A 17,920-nucleotide genomic window follows, 5' to 3' on the forward strand; every position below is an offset into this window, starting at 1 on the left:
TGTTTTGAATCTTGACTTTTAAACGAATGAACGCTCATCTACAAGAACAGAAAAATGATAATCCACAAAATCTCCTTACGCAGGTCATGTGTTCTTCATTTGAGTAATCAAAATTTTCCATTTTTTCCTTGAAAGAGTCCAGTATTTCTGCATGTCTCGCCATGTCGGTAGCCAGAATTAATGTAATTATCCCCTAGGAGAGAAAACATATTAATACATCAGTTTGTTCTTTGTAAAGTCTATTATTGCAGAGAAAAATAGAGGCTTATGCACAGAAACCCTCAGATGATTACACTGTTAACACTGATCAGACCTGAAATCACCAGGGAAACTGGAAAAGAGTTACAAAGAGTATATGAAAATATCTGTAACTGGTGTGATATTCCAAAGCCATTGAGATTTTTCCTTTCTGATTGACTAATTGTGGAAAGAAACTCTACAAAGGGATGTTAAAGGCCACTTTCTATTCACCAAGATCCACTTTTGGCCCCTTGCAAAGCAATATGTACTTTGATACTGACTCTTAAAAAAGTCAACACAGAAGAGAAAAAAAACAGTAGATGTGGATGTCCTCAAGTGCTCATCCTCCTTGTTTGAAGGGCTTTGAAATATCCAGCTGCAACTAATATGGTAGAGCTTTGTTTGCTCCTGACAGACATGACTTATGATGGGAAAATATGTGGTTAATTTAAAATTGAAGATTTTTATGCAGATTAGACCATTTGTGGCTCATTCCTGCTTCTCACGCATTGGCAGAATCAGTGGCTCGCAATGGACCAGCACATGAGCCCTTACACTGATCTACTGTTTCAGCTGGTGTGCAAGGAAGTCATCATGTATAAACTAAAAATAATTTTTGGTCCTTACTGCTCTAATGGGAATCCTAGCATTGTTCCTGGTCTCAGGAGTAGCCAGGACGACTCTCAGTCCACCAGAGCCTCTTCCAACAGTAGAAGTGTTCTTTTGTTGAGCATCTTTTCCTATTTAGAAGCCCCACATTTAAAACTAATGCAATATTCTCTTAAAGCATAAACTTCTGGCATGAGAGCATAATCCCAGTCAGAGCTAATTGGCTCCTTCAAAAAATGTCATAGTCTTTAACAGTCAGAACGTGCTCATTATTTCTTAGCAAGACATTCCAGGGAGTGCTCCTTCGGAAATTTTCCAAGAATCCCTTTTGGATCCTCCCAGTGTGAGGGGCTTTTTTCAGTCCTGCCCTCTGGGGACTGATGCAGCACCACAGCCTTCCCTGCTGTGCATACTGCATCTCCAGCAACAGTCTGTATTGCACAGATGGGACCAGAATTCATACCTGTCTTATCTGTTTGAATTGGTCCTGGTCAACGTTGGAGAAAATGTTGTATTCTGGCTGGGAAATGATCTGGAAAGCCACAGCGCAGTGATGGTTCTCCAGTGGGGAGATGTCATTGTAGCGTACCGCCAGCTCCGTTCGTGCATTTATCTGATAGCTGATGTAAAGAAAAACAATGAGAGCTCCTGCAGACGCACACCAGCTGCTTCCTTTTATTTACATTCTTCTGAATGCTTATTCAATTAGCTGCAGTTCGGTTTTTATTGCTAATACTAAATCAGATTTTTAGAGAAGACGGATATTACTTTAATATCATCTCAGGCACTCTTCCCCTCCACTTATTTATTTATTTATCTATCCTGTTTAACCAAGTAGCTTAAAATGACATAAAGCAAACACAGAAGGAACCTGGCTTCATCCAACTCCTGCTGATGCTGACGGACAGATTCTTACTGATCTCAGTCAACTGAGTTCTGCCCTTATTTAATGAGTATCTGCAAATGTATTAGATTATCACATTTTGTTTTTCATATGTGCATGCACACAAAGGTGACCATGTGTCAACAAAGCTATTTTCCAGTACGATAATAAATAGAATAATGTACATTTCATCATTTGTAATTGCCAAATAATGTGCAAGTCAAATATCCCTTGGCACTTTTTGTGCAAATATTCCATCTCACTTAGTAGAACTATACCCATTTCTGCACTCATTCTCTCCTCTCTGAAATATTTACCTTGTTTTCTCAGGCGCTGGGGGAAGATCTGAGGCAGAAATATAAAAAAGCCTTTTCTTTTCAGAGCCAAGGCCAGCTGGCAGCCCCAACCCAACCTGAGCTTTCCTGCCTTGGCCCATGTATGAGCTAGCAGTAGGGCCTTGGGGGAAGGCCACTGCCAGCTCAAGCTGTGAGAAGGAAAACCTGATCCACCAAAAATGCCGGCTGGCCTTACCTCCCCAGCCGAACCCAAGGCAAGCACAAGCAGACTTACGTGTTGTTATAGCCTGGATGGTCCAAGTCGTGGCACACTGCTGCGGTCATGAGAATCAAGATGTCGATTTGGGAAAATTTCTCCTGCAAAATAAACACGTTAATGTAGTATTGTGATTTCTATTAAGTCTGTCCCCAGAAATGAACAGAATTGAAAAAAACCCCACATTTACACTTCAAGGAGAGGCAAACTGAGCAAAATGAAGTATATTTCTGTATGTCAGTTTATTTCAGCGAAGAAAGAGAATTCCGCCTTCCCTTCCAGCAGAAATGACTCAGATTTACCTTTGTTATATTAAATAGCAGCAGCACAGAGAAGCCAATTTTCTCAAAATTTATTTCAGAGATGATATAAAAGCACTGAGATAGTACCACTGTCCCTTACAAGTCACTTGAGCATCTTGATAAGTTAAGGCTGGGCTGGGGCATAGCTGCCGTGACATGCTTATTAACTAAATCCATGACAAGAGTGAGAAAAACTAATACAGTGTCTTCTGAATAGAATGAACTTCCATTCAGATAAGTTTTTCTCCCTACTCTTCCTGGCAAGAAAAGCTGGAAACTGTATAGCTATGGAGAAAAAAAAAAAGAAAAAAAAAAAAGAAAAAAAAAAAGAAAAGAAAGAAAGAAAGAAAAAAAAAAAGGTGATTTTAACTGAATCAGATGTAGTTTGCACAGAAATATGCATACCTGAAGACTGCAGAGTGAGATCATGCTGTACATCATCTGGGTCACACAAAAGCAGTGCCGGAAATTGTGGAACGGGTTGTTTCTGTAGTTGTCATGAATGCAAAGCTGCGGGGAAAGGGTGCAGAGTGGTCATGAAGGAGAGTCATTTTCTTTGTGAAAATATATACATGCGTGCTTTTCGTCCCTCCTGTAAACACCCTTTGGCTCCACAAAGCCCTGCAGAGCCCAGCATCCTAATGTGCTAGGACAGGGTGACAGCTCAAGGGTCTGATTCTGGGGAAGGATAAGAGATTGCTGTCTTCCAGATCTGCTGGCAGATGAAGCCTGCAAGAGGTGCAACCCAGGCTGGAGAGAGGGCACTGTGCTGTGACACTGAATTGGCATTTCAAACTGCACAGCGGGCAAACATCAACAGTATGCAGAGAGCTCAAAGTACACCCCCCAGAACTCTTCTTGCTTAATGCATCCTTCCAAAGGATAAATTTCCTGTAAGAGTCCTCAAGCCTCATCAGGATCAAACCCTTCAACTGAGGATCTGCCTTTTAGGAGGCCTCAAGGCTCTGTGTGAAGCCAAGAGACCTTTGGGTTTTCAATGTTCATGAAATATTTGTCGGCTTCACTGCAAAAGCTCTTTTGCAATATGGACTTCAGAAATATGTCATTAATTTATATTAATAACTCATAGAATAGTCTGTGTTGGAAAAGACCACTAAGATCCCCCAGTCCAACCATCAGCCCACCCCCACCATGCCTACTGCCCATGGCCCTCAGTGCCACATCCACACAGCTCTTGAACACCTCCAGGGATGGCGACACCACCACCTCCCTGGGCAGCCTGTGTCAGTGCCACACCAATCCTTCTGAGAAGAAATGTTTCCTGCTATCCAACCAGGCTTGCGAGTGGTGGGTGGCATCTCACAGCCACCGCATGGACATGTGGCTGTGCCCAGGCACTGTACGACACAGAGGGATGTGATGTATACACTACAGAAGAGCTCTGCACATCCCCGGGGAGTCCTGACTCAGAGCACTGTAGTGATTGGGCAGTATTAGTCATCCTTCCCTCTGCTTCCTGGAACATTTCCACAGCCAGCGTATGTAGCGGTAGGAAAGCAAGTGCATGCAGGAGGTGGCTTTTTCTCACCCACTTACGTTCAAACTGGTGCCCACGCTACGCCTGAGGAGGTGACATAGTGGAAGCAGAGCCCTTCGGGTTTTTTAATCAGCCTTCTGTGAAACTGGTGTTTGAGAGAGGAATCCTCTCCCTGCTGTAGGTTTGTGCAAAATACATACAAAGCTCCTCGTATTGTTCTCAAATGCTAGCACTAGCAAATGACTCGGAATGCAGACTAATAGGAAGCTGCCTGCTGTAGTGCTGGTGGGTAGCATGTTTACGTGTGTTGACATATCACCTTGTTTCCTGTGTTTTCAGGCTGTGAGACGGGAGGAGGAAATTTTCTGTTTCATCTGCTCTGTCTTAGCCTTGATTATATTGGGTTTCATCCTACCCTTTTTGCTCATCTGCTTTTTAAGCTCTGCACTACTAACCTTTTCATCTGCCTTCTTTGGGGAGAGATTTCCCCCGTCTTGATCATTTTTTCTCTCCCAATTAGTGTATTCATAGCATTCTTTTATAATGGCTAAACCAGTCCTACATTAGCTCCTACAATAAGCTCCAACCTTATTCCTTATCTAGAGACCTGGTAACATCAGTCCATTTATCTCTTATTCCAGCTCTAATCACTCTAATGCCTTGTTGGAATCAGCCCATAGCAGCACCCCAAGCAGGGATAACTTCAGCCCTGTGCATGCTGCTGCTCTTGCTGTTCTTGTTGGAATGAGGCTTTGTGTTTCTTTCCTAGACACCTTCTGTATGGAATTTGTTAAGTCCTTTCTGGAGGTAATCATTCAAAGCAACCTTCTCCATTCTCTGCATACTCTTCAAATAGTTAGGAGAGACTGTCGAGACATAATTCTTCTTTACCAGAATCATATGAAACATCCATATAATGAACATGATGTTTTTAATTCTTATTTAGATCAGCTTGCTGACTGGAGGAGTAAGTTTTACTAACTGTAGCTCAGAGTGTCATCAGATCCTTCTTAAATAATTTGGCAGAACATTTACTGTTCCTCGTCCTCTAGGAACACAATGGGTTTTTCTGAGAAAGCCAATGTTAAGCTTTTTAGAAATTTGTTTTTCTTGTGCTCCTCCTTGGATCTGATACCTCTGATTTTTTAATGCTCCAGTGCCTCTTCAGACATCTTACTTTTGGTATGCTCTTGCCCTTTTCATGTCTTTTATCTCTCCCACATTCTCAACAATAAAGACTAAGAGAAAGAAAGTTATTTAGCTTCTCAGCAATTCCTTTTCCGTCCTATCTTGCTCTTTTACTCCTTGTGATTTAACACATCAAATCACAGAAACACAGAATCATAGAGGTTGGAAGAAACCTCTGGATATCAGTAGTCCAACCCCCTGCTAAAGCAGGTGACTCTACAACCCCTCCAGGCAGGCTGTGCCAGTGCTCTGTCACCCTCTCAATAAAGAAGTTCTTTCTCATTTTTGTATGGAATTTCCTGTGTTTCATTCTGTGCCTGTTTCCTCTTCACCTGTCACTGAGTGTCACTGAAAAGAGCCTGGCACATCCACTGGATTCCCACTGTTTAGATATCTATAAATTGAGGTTTTCTGGCCATATCTGAAGACACCCATCTCCGCTTCCATTTGGTACCAAGAGCATTCACTGAAATGAACTGCTCTCTGCAATAGAAAGCTCAGCAAACCAATGCAAGGCAGTTAAAAAACTGTCATTAAGAATTGTGATCAGTGACCACAAGAATGCAAACATTTGCTGAAGGACTCAAATTTTAAGAATTTGTATAGTTTACTGCTTTTAGAGGGATAACTTGTGTGAGCCAAATGAATTCCTGGTTTCGGTATTTTGTTTTGTACTAGAAAGATTGCAAACATCAGTAATTTGAAACACTTACCAACCACCTCTTTAATGTGATGGGGTTGATGTTGAAGTCTTTGACCAGTCCAAGATCATGGTACATATGCTCCAAGCAGCTCAGCATCTGCAGCCAAAGAGAGGTTATTGGCATGGTAAATGTCAGTTGGGTTTATGATATGTTGCAAAGTGAATTTCCTCCTTGTACACATTGAGTAATTGCATGGCCCTCTTGTCAAGATGAAAGAAAGATGTTTGAAGATTGCATGATTAAAAACAGTGCAAGAGGGGAGGCAGAAAGGCTCTGAGAGCTTTTTGAAGTAGACAGATTGCTGTGGACTTCATAGGTTTTGTGCTAGGGTTTGAGTCATAGCCCCTCTCTTCAGTAATGGTGATTCATGTGAATCACAGCAATTCCTTCTCATGAAATAGTATAGCCATTTTTCTAACTCAGGAGGGATATGATCTTGTTCTAGTGCTCATTTAAATCAGTGATGGAGATGGCTGAGGTTCTAGTTGTACAGAAAATGACAGTAGCAAGCAAGGTATCTTTGAAGAAATATATCTACATCTTTTCTCCTTGGGAATTTTTGTGTTCTATAAACAACTTTTTTAATACAGATTTCCTTTCCAATAGAAGACCTCTGGTTTCAACGCTACAAAACTGGAGGTTTGTGAGCACCCTAAGCTCTAGCTGGGACTCCTAGAAGCTACGATGCACAGGTGGGCTGCTCCTTTGAATGCATCTGATCTGCAACAGGAAGGGGAAGGCAGGCACTGCTGCTCCCAGCTCATTTTCAGGGTTGGAAAATATTGCAAATGAAGGGTATCAATAATTAGGTATCTGGGAGCACAGCAGCCGCCACCTACTAGAAATGAACAGATTACTGGGAGTTCAGGAGTGCATGTTATTCATATTTCCATCTCTGAAGGCAAAATCTACAGAGGATAAATGCATTCACTATATTGGCCTGTTCTCTGATCTCAGACTATGGTTCTCAGACTGTGGACTGATCCAGGAATTTTAATATGTTGAGTGTAATGTCACAAATGTGGCCTTGGAGATATTGGGTCTCTTTTAAACTCTCCAGAAAAAAAAAGAAAAAAGTTTTCATCTATTGAATTTTTATGCTTACCCAGGGAATACACAGAGTTCATGCAGTACCAAGGGGGCTGGCTTTGAGTCATTCAAACAGAAAGAAAAAGATTTTCTTACAAGATCAGAAGCCACACCACGTGGCCAGGATTCTGCTGTAGATCTGTTGACTTGTTCTTAGCCCATCTGAACCACAGAAATTAGGGTTTGCAGCCTGCCTGCTCTACATGGAGCACATGGGCAGATGCTCACTGCTAAATAAGCATTGACAGAATTGAAATATTTCCTGTAAACATGAACCAGAGCAGAAAGGCTGAGACAAACCCATATGGTGCCCTGCTCTCATGCTTGAACAGCATATTATTGCAGAGCAGCAGGCCTCCTCTCAGAGCATGCCTGATCTCCTCACCCTCCTGTTAGCCTCCTTCACGCCACCAGATAGTGTTTCCTAGTACTTTGAATGAGTTACTGTGCTAAAACTCTATGTCTCAGCACACAAGAATCCGTAGATAATGGTTTTTGTCTGTGGTTTGTCCCCGTTCTTTCTTAATAGCCAAACCAATGAGCCAAAATGCTGTGGTTCACCTGGCAGGTCATAATTCTGTCTTGCTTTAAAGAATTGACAGCCATTCAAAATCTGGAGGCGAGCCATCTTGTATGGCTGTGGTATGTAAGAAAAGGATGGGGAAGTAAGTGGTGAACACCAGCCATGGCTTGACAAAGACCAAGGGACACTCTGCCAGCCTCTGCCAGGGAGACTGACCCAAAGGTACCAGAGAGTTCCTCTGTTCTCCCATCAGTCAGAGGCAACATCCTGCTGGAAATAGGCTGCTTCTGTAGGAGAAGCATGGGGTGTTTTTCCTTGTCATGTTACTATAGAGTCAGAATGACTTTTGTATGTTTCTTATTGAGACAGTAATTAAGGTAACTGCAGCTGGAGATGCTTCTAGAACCACCCAGCAACGGCAATAAGAAAAATAAGAAGATAAATCAGTAAGTATAGACTGATAAGTTCATGCAGCCCCTTCACAATGCCCTGCAGAAAAACCCTTTCCTAAAGGGATGTGAATCAATGCATGCAGCTCTGCCTGCCTTCATGCGGCAGCAGAAAGCTCCACTGATTTAAGCAAAGTTAGTGCTGGTGCCCTGAAGCATGTACTTTGTTAGGGATGGAACTGTTCAGACCAAACAGCACGGGAGAGCTCCTATGGCAGAAACGATTGTGGAATGGTCACTCTGGGACATTACTAGGAAGAGATTAAAGGAAAAATAAAGAGAAGTTGGAGTATCACAATCAGCATATCAGGTATCTGTTAGGGAAAAGTGCTGTATTATGGTGTGAAATGAGAATGAAAAAAAAATACACTGGGCAAAGGGCAGGGGAAAGAAAAAAATGCTCAGGCCTATTTGAACGGATTCCTCTGGCTTTGCTGGCTCTCAGAAAGCCAGCAAAACTAGCTTAGCAGGGCATCAATACCTCATTGGGCTCCCACAACCAGACATCAAATGTTGGTTTCCGAAGTGCTTCTATGGTCTCCTGGGACAGCATGTACTGTGGACAGAAAGGTAGCCAGAGTTAGTGAGGGCCCCTTAACTAGTCCCATCCACAGGGGATTTAGCTGCATTTCCCAAGGAAAGAGCAACACATCTTCTACTTGCCCAGTGGCTCACTGCTGGTTGGCTGAGATAGAATCATAGAATCTTAAGTAGGAAAAGACCTCTGGCATCATTCAGTTCAATCACCAGCTCACCTCCACCATGCGCACTGCCCACGTCCCTCAGTGCCACATCCACACAGTTCTTGAGCACCTCCAGGGACAGTGACTCCACCACCTCCCTGGGCAGCCCGTGCCACTGCCTCAACACTCCTTCTGAGAAGGAATTTTTCCTAATATCCAAACTGAATCTCCCCTGGCACAACTTTAAGGCCATTCCCTCTTGTCCTATCGCTGTTACCTGGGAAACAGGAGGGAGGGGTCTGGAAGAAAGAGAGGAGAGCAGAGGCGTTACGGGTGGGCTCGAGGGTAAATTTGCAAAGGATACAGGGCGCAGACTGGCTGCACTAGCACGAAGTATTGCAACACATGGTGTAGCTGGTCTCGGAGGGATGCTGCAGAGCTGGTGCTTGTAGTGCTAAATTAGCTGGTGGATGTGATACATCAGCTTTGGAGTGATTTATGCTCTCACTTTGAGTACTTTTTTCAAGAATGCCCATGTTTTCAAAGTGGTTGTCAGCCTGCGTGGTTAGAGCAATTTTTTATTGTTATGCTCAGAGGCTTTGAACAAAATGGAGCTCATTGGTCAGTTACAATTTGTTTATGAAATAAAAAGAAGGAACGTGGAGGGCTAAAAGACCAGTCCATAGCTGCTCTTTCCTGAATCACATTTTTGAAGCTCTGTTGATCAGAGTCTCTCTGGGACACAAAAGCCTTGTAGCTTTAATTGGCCCATTTACTGTGGCTGTCTCTAATTAGTTTGGGCTTACTGCACTGAGCAAGTGAACAAAATTTTCCGAGTCTCAAGTTGCTGATACTTAAGGAAGATAACACTGAAGATGAATGTTCCTTCTCAAGAAGTCAGTTATTTTTGCTTCTGAATATATAATGTTCATGTAATCTGATGTTCTGCAAGAAATGAATTGGTTGTACTGATTTGTTATTTAGTAACATCTCCTTTCAGCGGATCCATCAATTATTAGCCTCACTTGAAACTGGACAAATCCAGTCCCTGACAAGTAATAATGAATCTACCAAATTCATCTAACAGAAGCCAAGCTCCCTCTGAAACTAAAATCCCTGTGAGTTTTGGTCCCTGGGCAATACAGACTACTGGCTTACCCTGCAATCACTCAGTACAACTGTAGTTGTTAATTCAAGGTCCTAATATAATAGCAATTGATCTAAAGAAGTTGATCTGACCTATATACTTATCAAGGGAAGGAAATCAGTTTTACAACTGATATGTTTTATGGAAACATGCGTTAGTGTCAGGAACTCAGGACTAACGGGTAAAAGTTAATGAAAAGAAATATAAGGTGTTTCGTGATGCTACTCTCTAAAGCTCTAAAGACCAATATGCAAGGATGCATGTCCACATTACATGCCTTGAGAGCAACCAAGGCAGCTTTGTGTTGTTTGCACACAAAATGAGCTGGTGTTTTGTCAAGGTGTGTGCTGGGCATGGAGCAGAGCACACCTGGTAGCTCTGAATAAGTCCTTTGGGCAAAGGTGGCTGGTGCAAGGATTGAAGGTCTGGTGTGCTTCATAGTTCCATCCACATTCATCACTGTAGGTTTGTATTTCTACAAGTATTGCAGTTTTCTCTCGCAAATACACTAACCACTTTTTGCAGGAAGACTGAAATGGCCTAGAAAGAATCCATTTTCTCTTTGTTTCCTTGGGTGAAGCATCCCCATAAATTACTTTTTAAATTAAGAAATAATCCATTAGGAGAAACCTGGCAGCAGCACTGTTTTTAATTAGAACACAGCACTATAGGCCTGTCTGATTATTTGCTACGTGAATGCAGAATAAACAACTAAACAAAATAGCACTTAATGTTGACAGATGCAAAATATTCATTAACACCTCAATCACAAATGAGCTTTCAAGAATTAAAAATTACTGAGGAGCCGACTGTAAGCTTCCCATGGGCAATGACTGCTTTTCTTTTAGCTTCCAGTGATTTTGGATCAGGCCATGGGTTTAGCAGAGCTAGGAGATGGGCAGTGAGGAGACAGGCAACATAAACCAGCATTTGTCAAGGCTGTGGTGAAAGCAAGCATTGCACCATACCTTTGGGTAGGATGGCACATCTCGCCGGGGTGTTGGCCTCTTGTTTTCATCCAAAAAGCTGTATTTGCAGGGACAGGTAGTCCTGAAATGAAATATTCAGGGAATGAAAAACCACAGTGCCTCAATAATGGCCAGAAGTATTGAGGTATCATAGTTAACACTGCCTGGAGAGCCGTGCCTTTTCCTAACTTCTTTCTACTTTGCTGCTGCTCAAAAGCTTTAAAAGTGTGATCCTCTGCAGGATTTTCTCTTCTTGCCCATTGCCCTTCTCGCTCTTTCTCTGTGAATTTGAATTTGAGCAAGGAGCACACATAGATACTCCACTGCTTCTACTTAAACCAAGTAACTTTTCTTTCAGTGAGCATCTTATGTCTGCAGATGCCATGATGGAGACCTCCAGAAGACCCTAAGACTGCGTCAGAACTGGTAACCATCTGTTCTGATGGCCAGACCAACTCAACTGCCTTCCCCCAGGTGGGACAGCAGCACTGAGGCACCAAACTCAGCAGGCATGGTCTGCTTGGCTCCCTAATCTTGGAGAATGGGAATCACTGTTAGCAATTACAGGTAGTTAACATTTTCCTGGTCACTAGCTGGATATTCAGCACTAGAAAAGATTGCCCAGAGAGGTGATGGATGCCCCCTCCCTGAAGACATTCAAGGTCAGCTGGATGGGATGCTGAGCAACTTGGTGTAGCTGTAGGTATCCCTGTTCATTGCAGGGGAGTTGGGCCAGGTGGCCATTAAAGGTTCCTTCCAACTGAAATGATTCTATGATTCTGTGATTCCACTAACACAGATGCCAGCTGCCTACCCTTCCTCAAAGTTTAGAAGCACCAAGCTTGTTTTATCCCATCTGAGCAGAGGGCTGATCTGATGGTGGGAGATGCCAACAGTCTTTGCAGGACATCTACGCTGCTGCAATTGTAGCCAGCTGCAGAAGCAGCTTCGTAGCCACAGGGGCGCAATAAAAATGATGGCTCCATAGAGTGTCCCCCGGCAATCACATAGAGGTTTTTAGCTCAGCATATGTTTCAGCAGTAGCTGATCACATGGGCTTTGATAACTCTCATGTGATGTTGATCTTGCATTTTGCATTTCTCCCACCAGTCCTAGCATTTGGATCACCCCTTCTCATTTTTCAGCTTCCCTGACAAACAAAGCCAGCTGCATGATTTGACCCTATTTTTTTTTCAGAATTTCACAGATTTCACATCTCTTCTTAGCATCTTCTCCATTGGGAATTTGATCAGGTCTATTTTTCTGCTCTTAAAGTTGACCTCTGATACAATTTTTTTTTTTTTTTTTTTAATCTGCCAGCAGAGATATGTCACAGAATCACAGAATGGTTTGGGTTGGAAGGGACCTCACAGCCCACACCACCCCAACCCCTGCCGTGGGCAGGGCTGCCTGCCCCCATCTCAGGCTGCCCTGGGACCCATCCAACCTGGCCTTGAGCGCCTCCAGGGATGGGGCACCACAGCTTCTCTGGGCAGCTGTGCCAGAGCCTCACCACCCTCTGCCTCCCGCTGCCCTGTTCAAGGGAATTATTAGCTGGAGAAAAGCTCTCTTCATCATTTTTAAAACGTTTTCTTCAAAATTCTGCTGTGAGGGGTGTTAGTGGGGTCAAAGTAAGGAGATCGGGGCACTCCTTGACCTAAATGAAGCTGTTCTAGCTTTGGGCCAGACAACTGCCCATATTTCCCAGCTGCAATAAAACATTAAAGCCTTCATCTGGCCACACTGGGGAACAGAACAGAGTTGGGGTACATTGGACCTTTAGAAATGTAAATCTGTATCTGCAGATGATCATGAGTTTAAGTGCACTGCAATGCTAATAGCATGTGCCAGCATGAACACAAAAACAGACTGGGAAAAAAACACAATTTGAGTGGATGCAAGTGGGGTTGCTGCTCTGCAGGGTAGAGATACACATTTCACATGCATGGTGATTTTTCTCAACACAGTTGTTCACTGTTAGGGATGTGGTTAGGGGCACGGTGGTGATGGGTTGATGGCTGGACTAGATGATCTTAGAGCTCTTTTCCAACCTTAATGATTCTGTGATTCTATGAGCCTGTTGGGAGGGGGAGCCAGTGCTTGTCCCAATGGGGATCTCATAGCAGCCAGGCCATCTAGAGCCCCTGCTTACAGCAGGAGACAAGGGGCACCAGGAGCCAGCCTGGCTGGGGCCAGTTGTGCAGGGCAGATGCAGCACTCCCTGCTCCTGCTGTTCTGTTACCAGGTTGCTGTTTGTGTTACAGAACATAGGCTGTAAAAAGGCAACCTGGGAGAGGAATGACTCATGGCTGCTGGAACTGCCTTGTACTTCCTGAAGCTTGTGGCAGCTGTCCTGAGAATGTGAACTTGCAAGCATTGCTTTTTGGCTTTACTCAACTTTCCTAAAGAGATTTCCTCACACACCTAGAAGGGACATGAGGCAGCCTGCAATCTGTCATACTGGTGTGCATCTGGAGAAGGTCTCCTGAGGTTAATAGCATTACTCTGCAGTGATGCTAGTACAATATCTGAATTTGGCCTTACTCCTAACAGGACTGCATTAACACCTTGCCTCCTGGCGTATGTGGATAGTGATGTTTATAAGCATTCCCAGCAATAGGAAATAGTTTTGATTAAAGGCCACCAAATTTGACCCTAAATAAAAAACAAGCAGCCACCAGCACACAGAGCTACCCTTGCTGCAAAGCCCCTTCTGTCTGCACTCTGAGCAAGGAGCATCTCTCCAGTGACCCCCCCAGAAGTGCCCATGGCCTCTTAGTGACGATGTGCTCATCCTGCGTGGGCTTCCCAGTGACACTGGGGCAGAGCCATTGGCTGAGACCACATCCCCTGCAAAGTGCATATTTTTCTGCAGTTCTTTTAATTGCAGCAAAACCAGTCTTGAAAACAACAGCAAGCCCTCAAAGTAAAAAATTCATTCCCGATTTCTTGTCAGAATTGAAATGGATACTGTATAATAGCATGAGATCATAATTAGAAAAACGGTTACACATATATTCCCAGAATGTAGTTTGAATCTTACCAGAACTAACTTGAGCTCTATGCAACACCCATGGAAGCACAACACTCAGCAGAAGCCCTCATCCTATTCCTCCTCTCCCCATACATCTGGAAGAAGAATTCCCATTCTGCATGGTGGAACATCACTTTCCATTACAAGACCTGCTTCTCTATTCACAGGGCTCCAACTATTTGAACAGATGAATGGCACTAGATCCACAAATATTAAATTCATGCAATGTTTGTTTCCTTATTTCCATCCTTCTAAGCCTGGCAGGCAGCTGGATCCTGCAGATATCTTGCAGGAGGGCCTGAAAGCAGCCGCCTATTGCTCTGCTAGGACTGGCGCAGAACTTACCTGCTGCTTCTTGCTGCCATTTCCTCCCTCATCTTTTTAATATCGCTCTTGCATTTCTCAATCTCCACAACTTTCAGGCCTTCCACTGTCAACAAAGGAAAACACCAGGGGTGTTACCGTGGCAAAATCCGAAGGCTCTCCTTTCACAGTTGTGCAGAATTTCAAAGGGCTTCAATAAGGGAGCAGCCCAGATAGCCGGTGAGCCCCACACACATGGATGCTGCCAAAGCAGTGTGTCATGGAAGCCCACAGGCATTCTTGGCTGCCAGCTTTAGATAGTAGCATGAGCTTTTTAATTCGCAGACTGGCCTCAGCGCCTCAGCTTTCCCGCAATTGTGAGCAGCAGCCAGCTTGTTCTAATGCCTTCACTTCTCTGCTGTAGAGCAGGAATCAAAGGAAATCCTGAGCAAAACCCCTTCTGGGATGATAAGTGCAGCTCGGCAAACGCGTCCCAGCGGGATTAGAATTCCCATTAAGATGAAAAGTTTTAATTTGAAAGGTCATGCAGAGCACTGAGAGGCTCTGAGAGGCATTGCTGGGCGCAGAGAGTCCAAAGTGAAACTGCAAGAGAGAGAGAAATGTCGAAAAGTTTTGGCTGTAACCATTGATTTCATTTTTATGTGTATTGAAGATCCGTCGCTTGCCTTTGCCAATCAATGTTGTAATCAAAGGTTATTTCTGCATGCGACACAGAAAATCCTATATGCCCTCTCTGTGCAATTAGAAAAGCCACGAGGCGAGAAGTTTGATTGCCTGATTGTGCTGCAGCACTTCGGGCCATGCAGCTGGGACAGCCCCACGCAAAGCGAGGGTGAGAATGTCCTCCCTTCCCTCTTGTGAGCTACCAGTGTGCTCAAGGACGGAACATGGCACCACCTGTGAAGGCCATGTCACTCACATGCCATCATTTCACAGCTCCTTTGTTCAGAATCATAGAATTATAGAATTGCACTGATCTGGAGGGGAGCATCCAAGTGATCAAAAGCTGTCTTGGAAGGCCACAGCTCTGCTTATAAGAAAAGACTGTCTTTCTTTGTGCAGGTAATTGCAAAGGCCGGTCCTGGATGAAGAAGTAGGGAAGGGGGGAAAAAAAAGAGGTTGAACCAGGTCAAAAATTTTGCCTATCAGGAGAGGGAAGGGGTAGGGGTTTGGTTTGGATGCCCCATCCCTGGAGGTGCTTAAGGCAAGATTGGATGGGGTCCTGGGCATCCTGAGCTGATGGGGGCAGGGGCAGCCCTGCCCATGGCAGGGGTTGAGGTGGCATTGGCTCTGAGATCCCTTCCAGCCCAAATCATTCTGTAGTTCTCTAATTCTGTGATTCTGTGATTTATGCTTGACTATGGAGATACTAGCCACTTCCAAATCCCATTTTCAGATGAATGCATATTTTTGCCTAGAGCTGTTGGAAGCAATTTCTTTCGGCAACTTCAATGTGAGGACAGAAACCAGATGCTGTATGGTGCCCATGGGAAGCAGTGGGAGCAGAGCAAGGTTACAGCCCCACAGGGCAGGGGGCAGGCGGCTGCAGGGGGAAGGGGTATGTGGTGCAAAATGGCAGCCTTGAGCATTTTTCCTATTGAGTCTCTTTAACTTGCTTCCAAATCCTCTGTAGGGGAGCAGAGAATTTACACAGTTATTTTCTTAAGGTAGATGGTGTGTAAAGAGTTTTCTCTGCTCCAAAGAAAGAGGAACTACAGCATGAATCACTGCCAGTGCCTTCCTTGCACAGAGAACTTTTCCAAGGAGAACTCACAGGCTTTAGACTAGGTCTAAAAAATGCCTTAAAAGATCCCTCAAACACACTGCTGCATATGGGCTGTGTGAGATGATGGTCCTGTTGTGAGCACTTGCTCCTGCACACACATCCCACTGTAGAAGTCTCAGAGCTCATACGTGAGCATGGTGGGAAAGGGATCTCCAAAGGAGGTAAAACAAAAGCACAATTCTTTTCCCAGTTTGTTTGCAAATAATAAATGGCCTCATCATGTGTGCTGATGAAGGGCCCATTATATTATCCTGCATTAAGAAATACGCTCTGAAAAGACCCTGTGCTGTCTAAAGAAATCCTTGGACTGTGTCCAGCCTTGCAGCAGGGCTCTTGGAGCAGTCTCTGGGATCCCAGCTTGGATCGGGGGCTCTCCCTCCTTTCTGCTCTGCCTGGAGCTGAAAGCTGTATGTTTGGCTCCATGGCAGTTCGGAGGCCCCACACTGAGCAGCAGGGTGCCTGCACCGCCTGGGGCTGACAGAGGTGACCTTGGAAGGGCTGTCCCTGGAGAAGGACATTTTTCTCCGCGCCTTGCTGACAAAGGCATCTCTTTCACTGAGCAGCTGTGGGGTCGAGGTGGCTTCTGGTTGGGAGAAATTTCAAGAAAAAAAACTCTTTCCATGAACCAGAAACTTTGTTGTTGGTTTGTTGGTTTATTTTTTAGCTTCGATTTTTTTCTTTTTTTCTCCAGCCAGCCCAGTGAGAAAGTGTTTTCTGCAGCTGTAGAGGCAGTGAAGTTTAAATGCTGCATCTCAATGAGGATGTGGCCTTTGGCAGCTGAAACTGCACCATGTGACAGTGCCTTATTCACCCTCCTACCCTGCGTTTCTTGGGCCCATTCTACACTAACAGACTGAAGAATGGAAGTAGGATGCTGCCTGGAAAGAAAAGGAGCTCTTTGGCCAGATGAACTTTACTTTGTTGTTGCACAGCAACTAAAAACAACCGTGTCACTGTCAGCTCATTCAACAAGCTAGGTGAGCTGGAAGTGATAGGTGAGCCTGCTGCATGTGGCCCAGGGGATGGACAGGACCCCAAGGGCTTGCAGTGACAAGAAGTAGCCCTTGGGGATAAGGATCTGCTCTGCTGCACATGGAAAATAGTCCAGCCCCATTCCCAGCATGAAAAAAAGCAGAAGAAGGAGGGTGACATAGAGTTATCAGAAATAATGGAGTGGCAGGGGGGCCGAAATTGGGGATGGGGAGGTCAGGGTTGCAGGAGGGGTGCCCTGGGATGAGACAGCACGATGGCAGCAAAGGGACACTCACGTTCCACCTTTTTCTCCAGCATTGCCAAGTGATTAGCTACTTCCGTTTTCAGTTCATTGATTTTAAAAACCCTGGAAAGAAAACCCCCATGCATTAATGTCATACAGTTAGAGCTGCGTCAACCCTAGCTGCCAACTGCCAGAACCTTCCATGCTTCCCAGTGGGTCGATCAGACCACTTGGGACTGCCATAAGGGACAGGAGATCTTTCATGGCAATGGCTCTGGGATTGCACTGTGGTTCTGCACCCTTCTGTGGGCAGCAACTCACTGTCGTGTCCCTCTGGAGGCAATGTAAACCCATAGCGTTTCCTAACGGCAATGTCTTGGTGCTGAGCTCTCCTCTGAGTGATGCTGGAGGTTTGATGAGATGTGATGAGGTTGTTCTGCCCTATGGAAAGCAGCTGCGGTGAAATTATCAGCTATATGGATGCTTGCAAGTCTCCATTGAGGAGAGAACTTCGTGTGTTAAAGGGACGAAATGGAACACATCTGATGATTTCTGTGTTCTGCACATAAATATTTATTTTGTTTCTTAAGGGGGCAGAAACACAATAAGAGCATTTATATTTAATACGTGATCTCCTTTTTAGATCAAAGAGAAGCCGGGGCTGCTACTGGTTGAAGATACTGCACTGCTCTCAGCAGGAGGGCTGTGTGCATGGGGCCTGAATG

At 44.5% G+C, this 17,920-nt stretch overlaps 2 protein-coding genes across 3 annotated transcripts in view; both read right to left on the reverse strand.

Moving 5' to 3' along the window:
* PKNOX1 (PBX/knotted 1 homeobox 1) overlaps positions 1-17,920 on the reverse strand; it is a 128,613-nt gene that overhangs the window by 107,905 nt on the left and 2,788 nt on the right. The window lies entirely within an intron of this gene.
* PDE9A (phosphodiesterase 9A) overlaps positions 1-17,920 on the reverse strand; it is a 42,025-nt gene that overhangs the window by 4,046 nt on the left and 20,059 nt on the right. For both annotated transcript variants that reach the window (XM_052674244.1, XM_052674245.1), the window contains 9 exons: positions 17,248-17,318; positions 14,215-14,299; positions 10,836-10,917; positions 8,519-8,593; positions 5,986-6,072; positions 2,992-3,096; positions 2,303-2,385; positions 1,313-1,469; positions 80-193 (listed from right to left, as the gene is read on the reverse strand). In XM_052674244.1, the coding sequence (XP_052530204.1) occupies positions 80-193; positions 1,313-1,469; positions 2,303-2,385; positions 2,992-3,096; positions 5,986-6,072; positions 8,519-8,593; positions 10,836-10,917; positions 14,215-14,299; positions 17,248-17,318 (859 nt within the window). The remainder of the gene's footprint in view (positions 1-79; positions 194-1,312; positions 1,470-2,302; positions 2,386-2,991; positions 3,097-5,985; positions 6,073-8,518; positions 8,594-10,835; positions 10,918-14,214; positions 14,300-17,247; positions 17,319-17,920) is intronic.

Source organism: Tympanuchus pallidicinctus, unplaced genomic scaffold, assembly GCF_026119805.1.
Source record: "Tympanuchus pallidicinctus isolate F22 unplaced genomic scaffold, pur_lepc_1.0 scaffold14, whole genome shotgun sequence".
Lineage (NCBI taxonomy): Eukaryota > Metazoa > Chordata > Aves > Galliformes > Phasianidae > Tympanuchus > Tympanuchus pallidicinctus.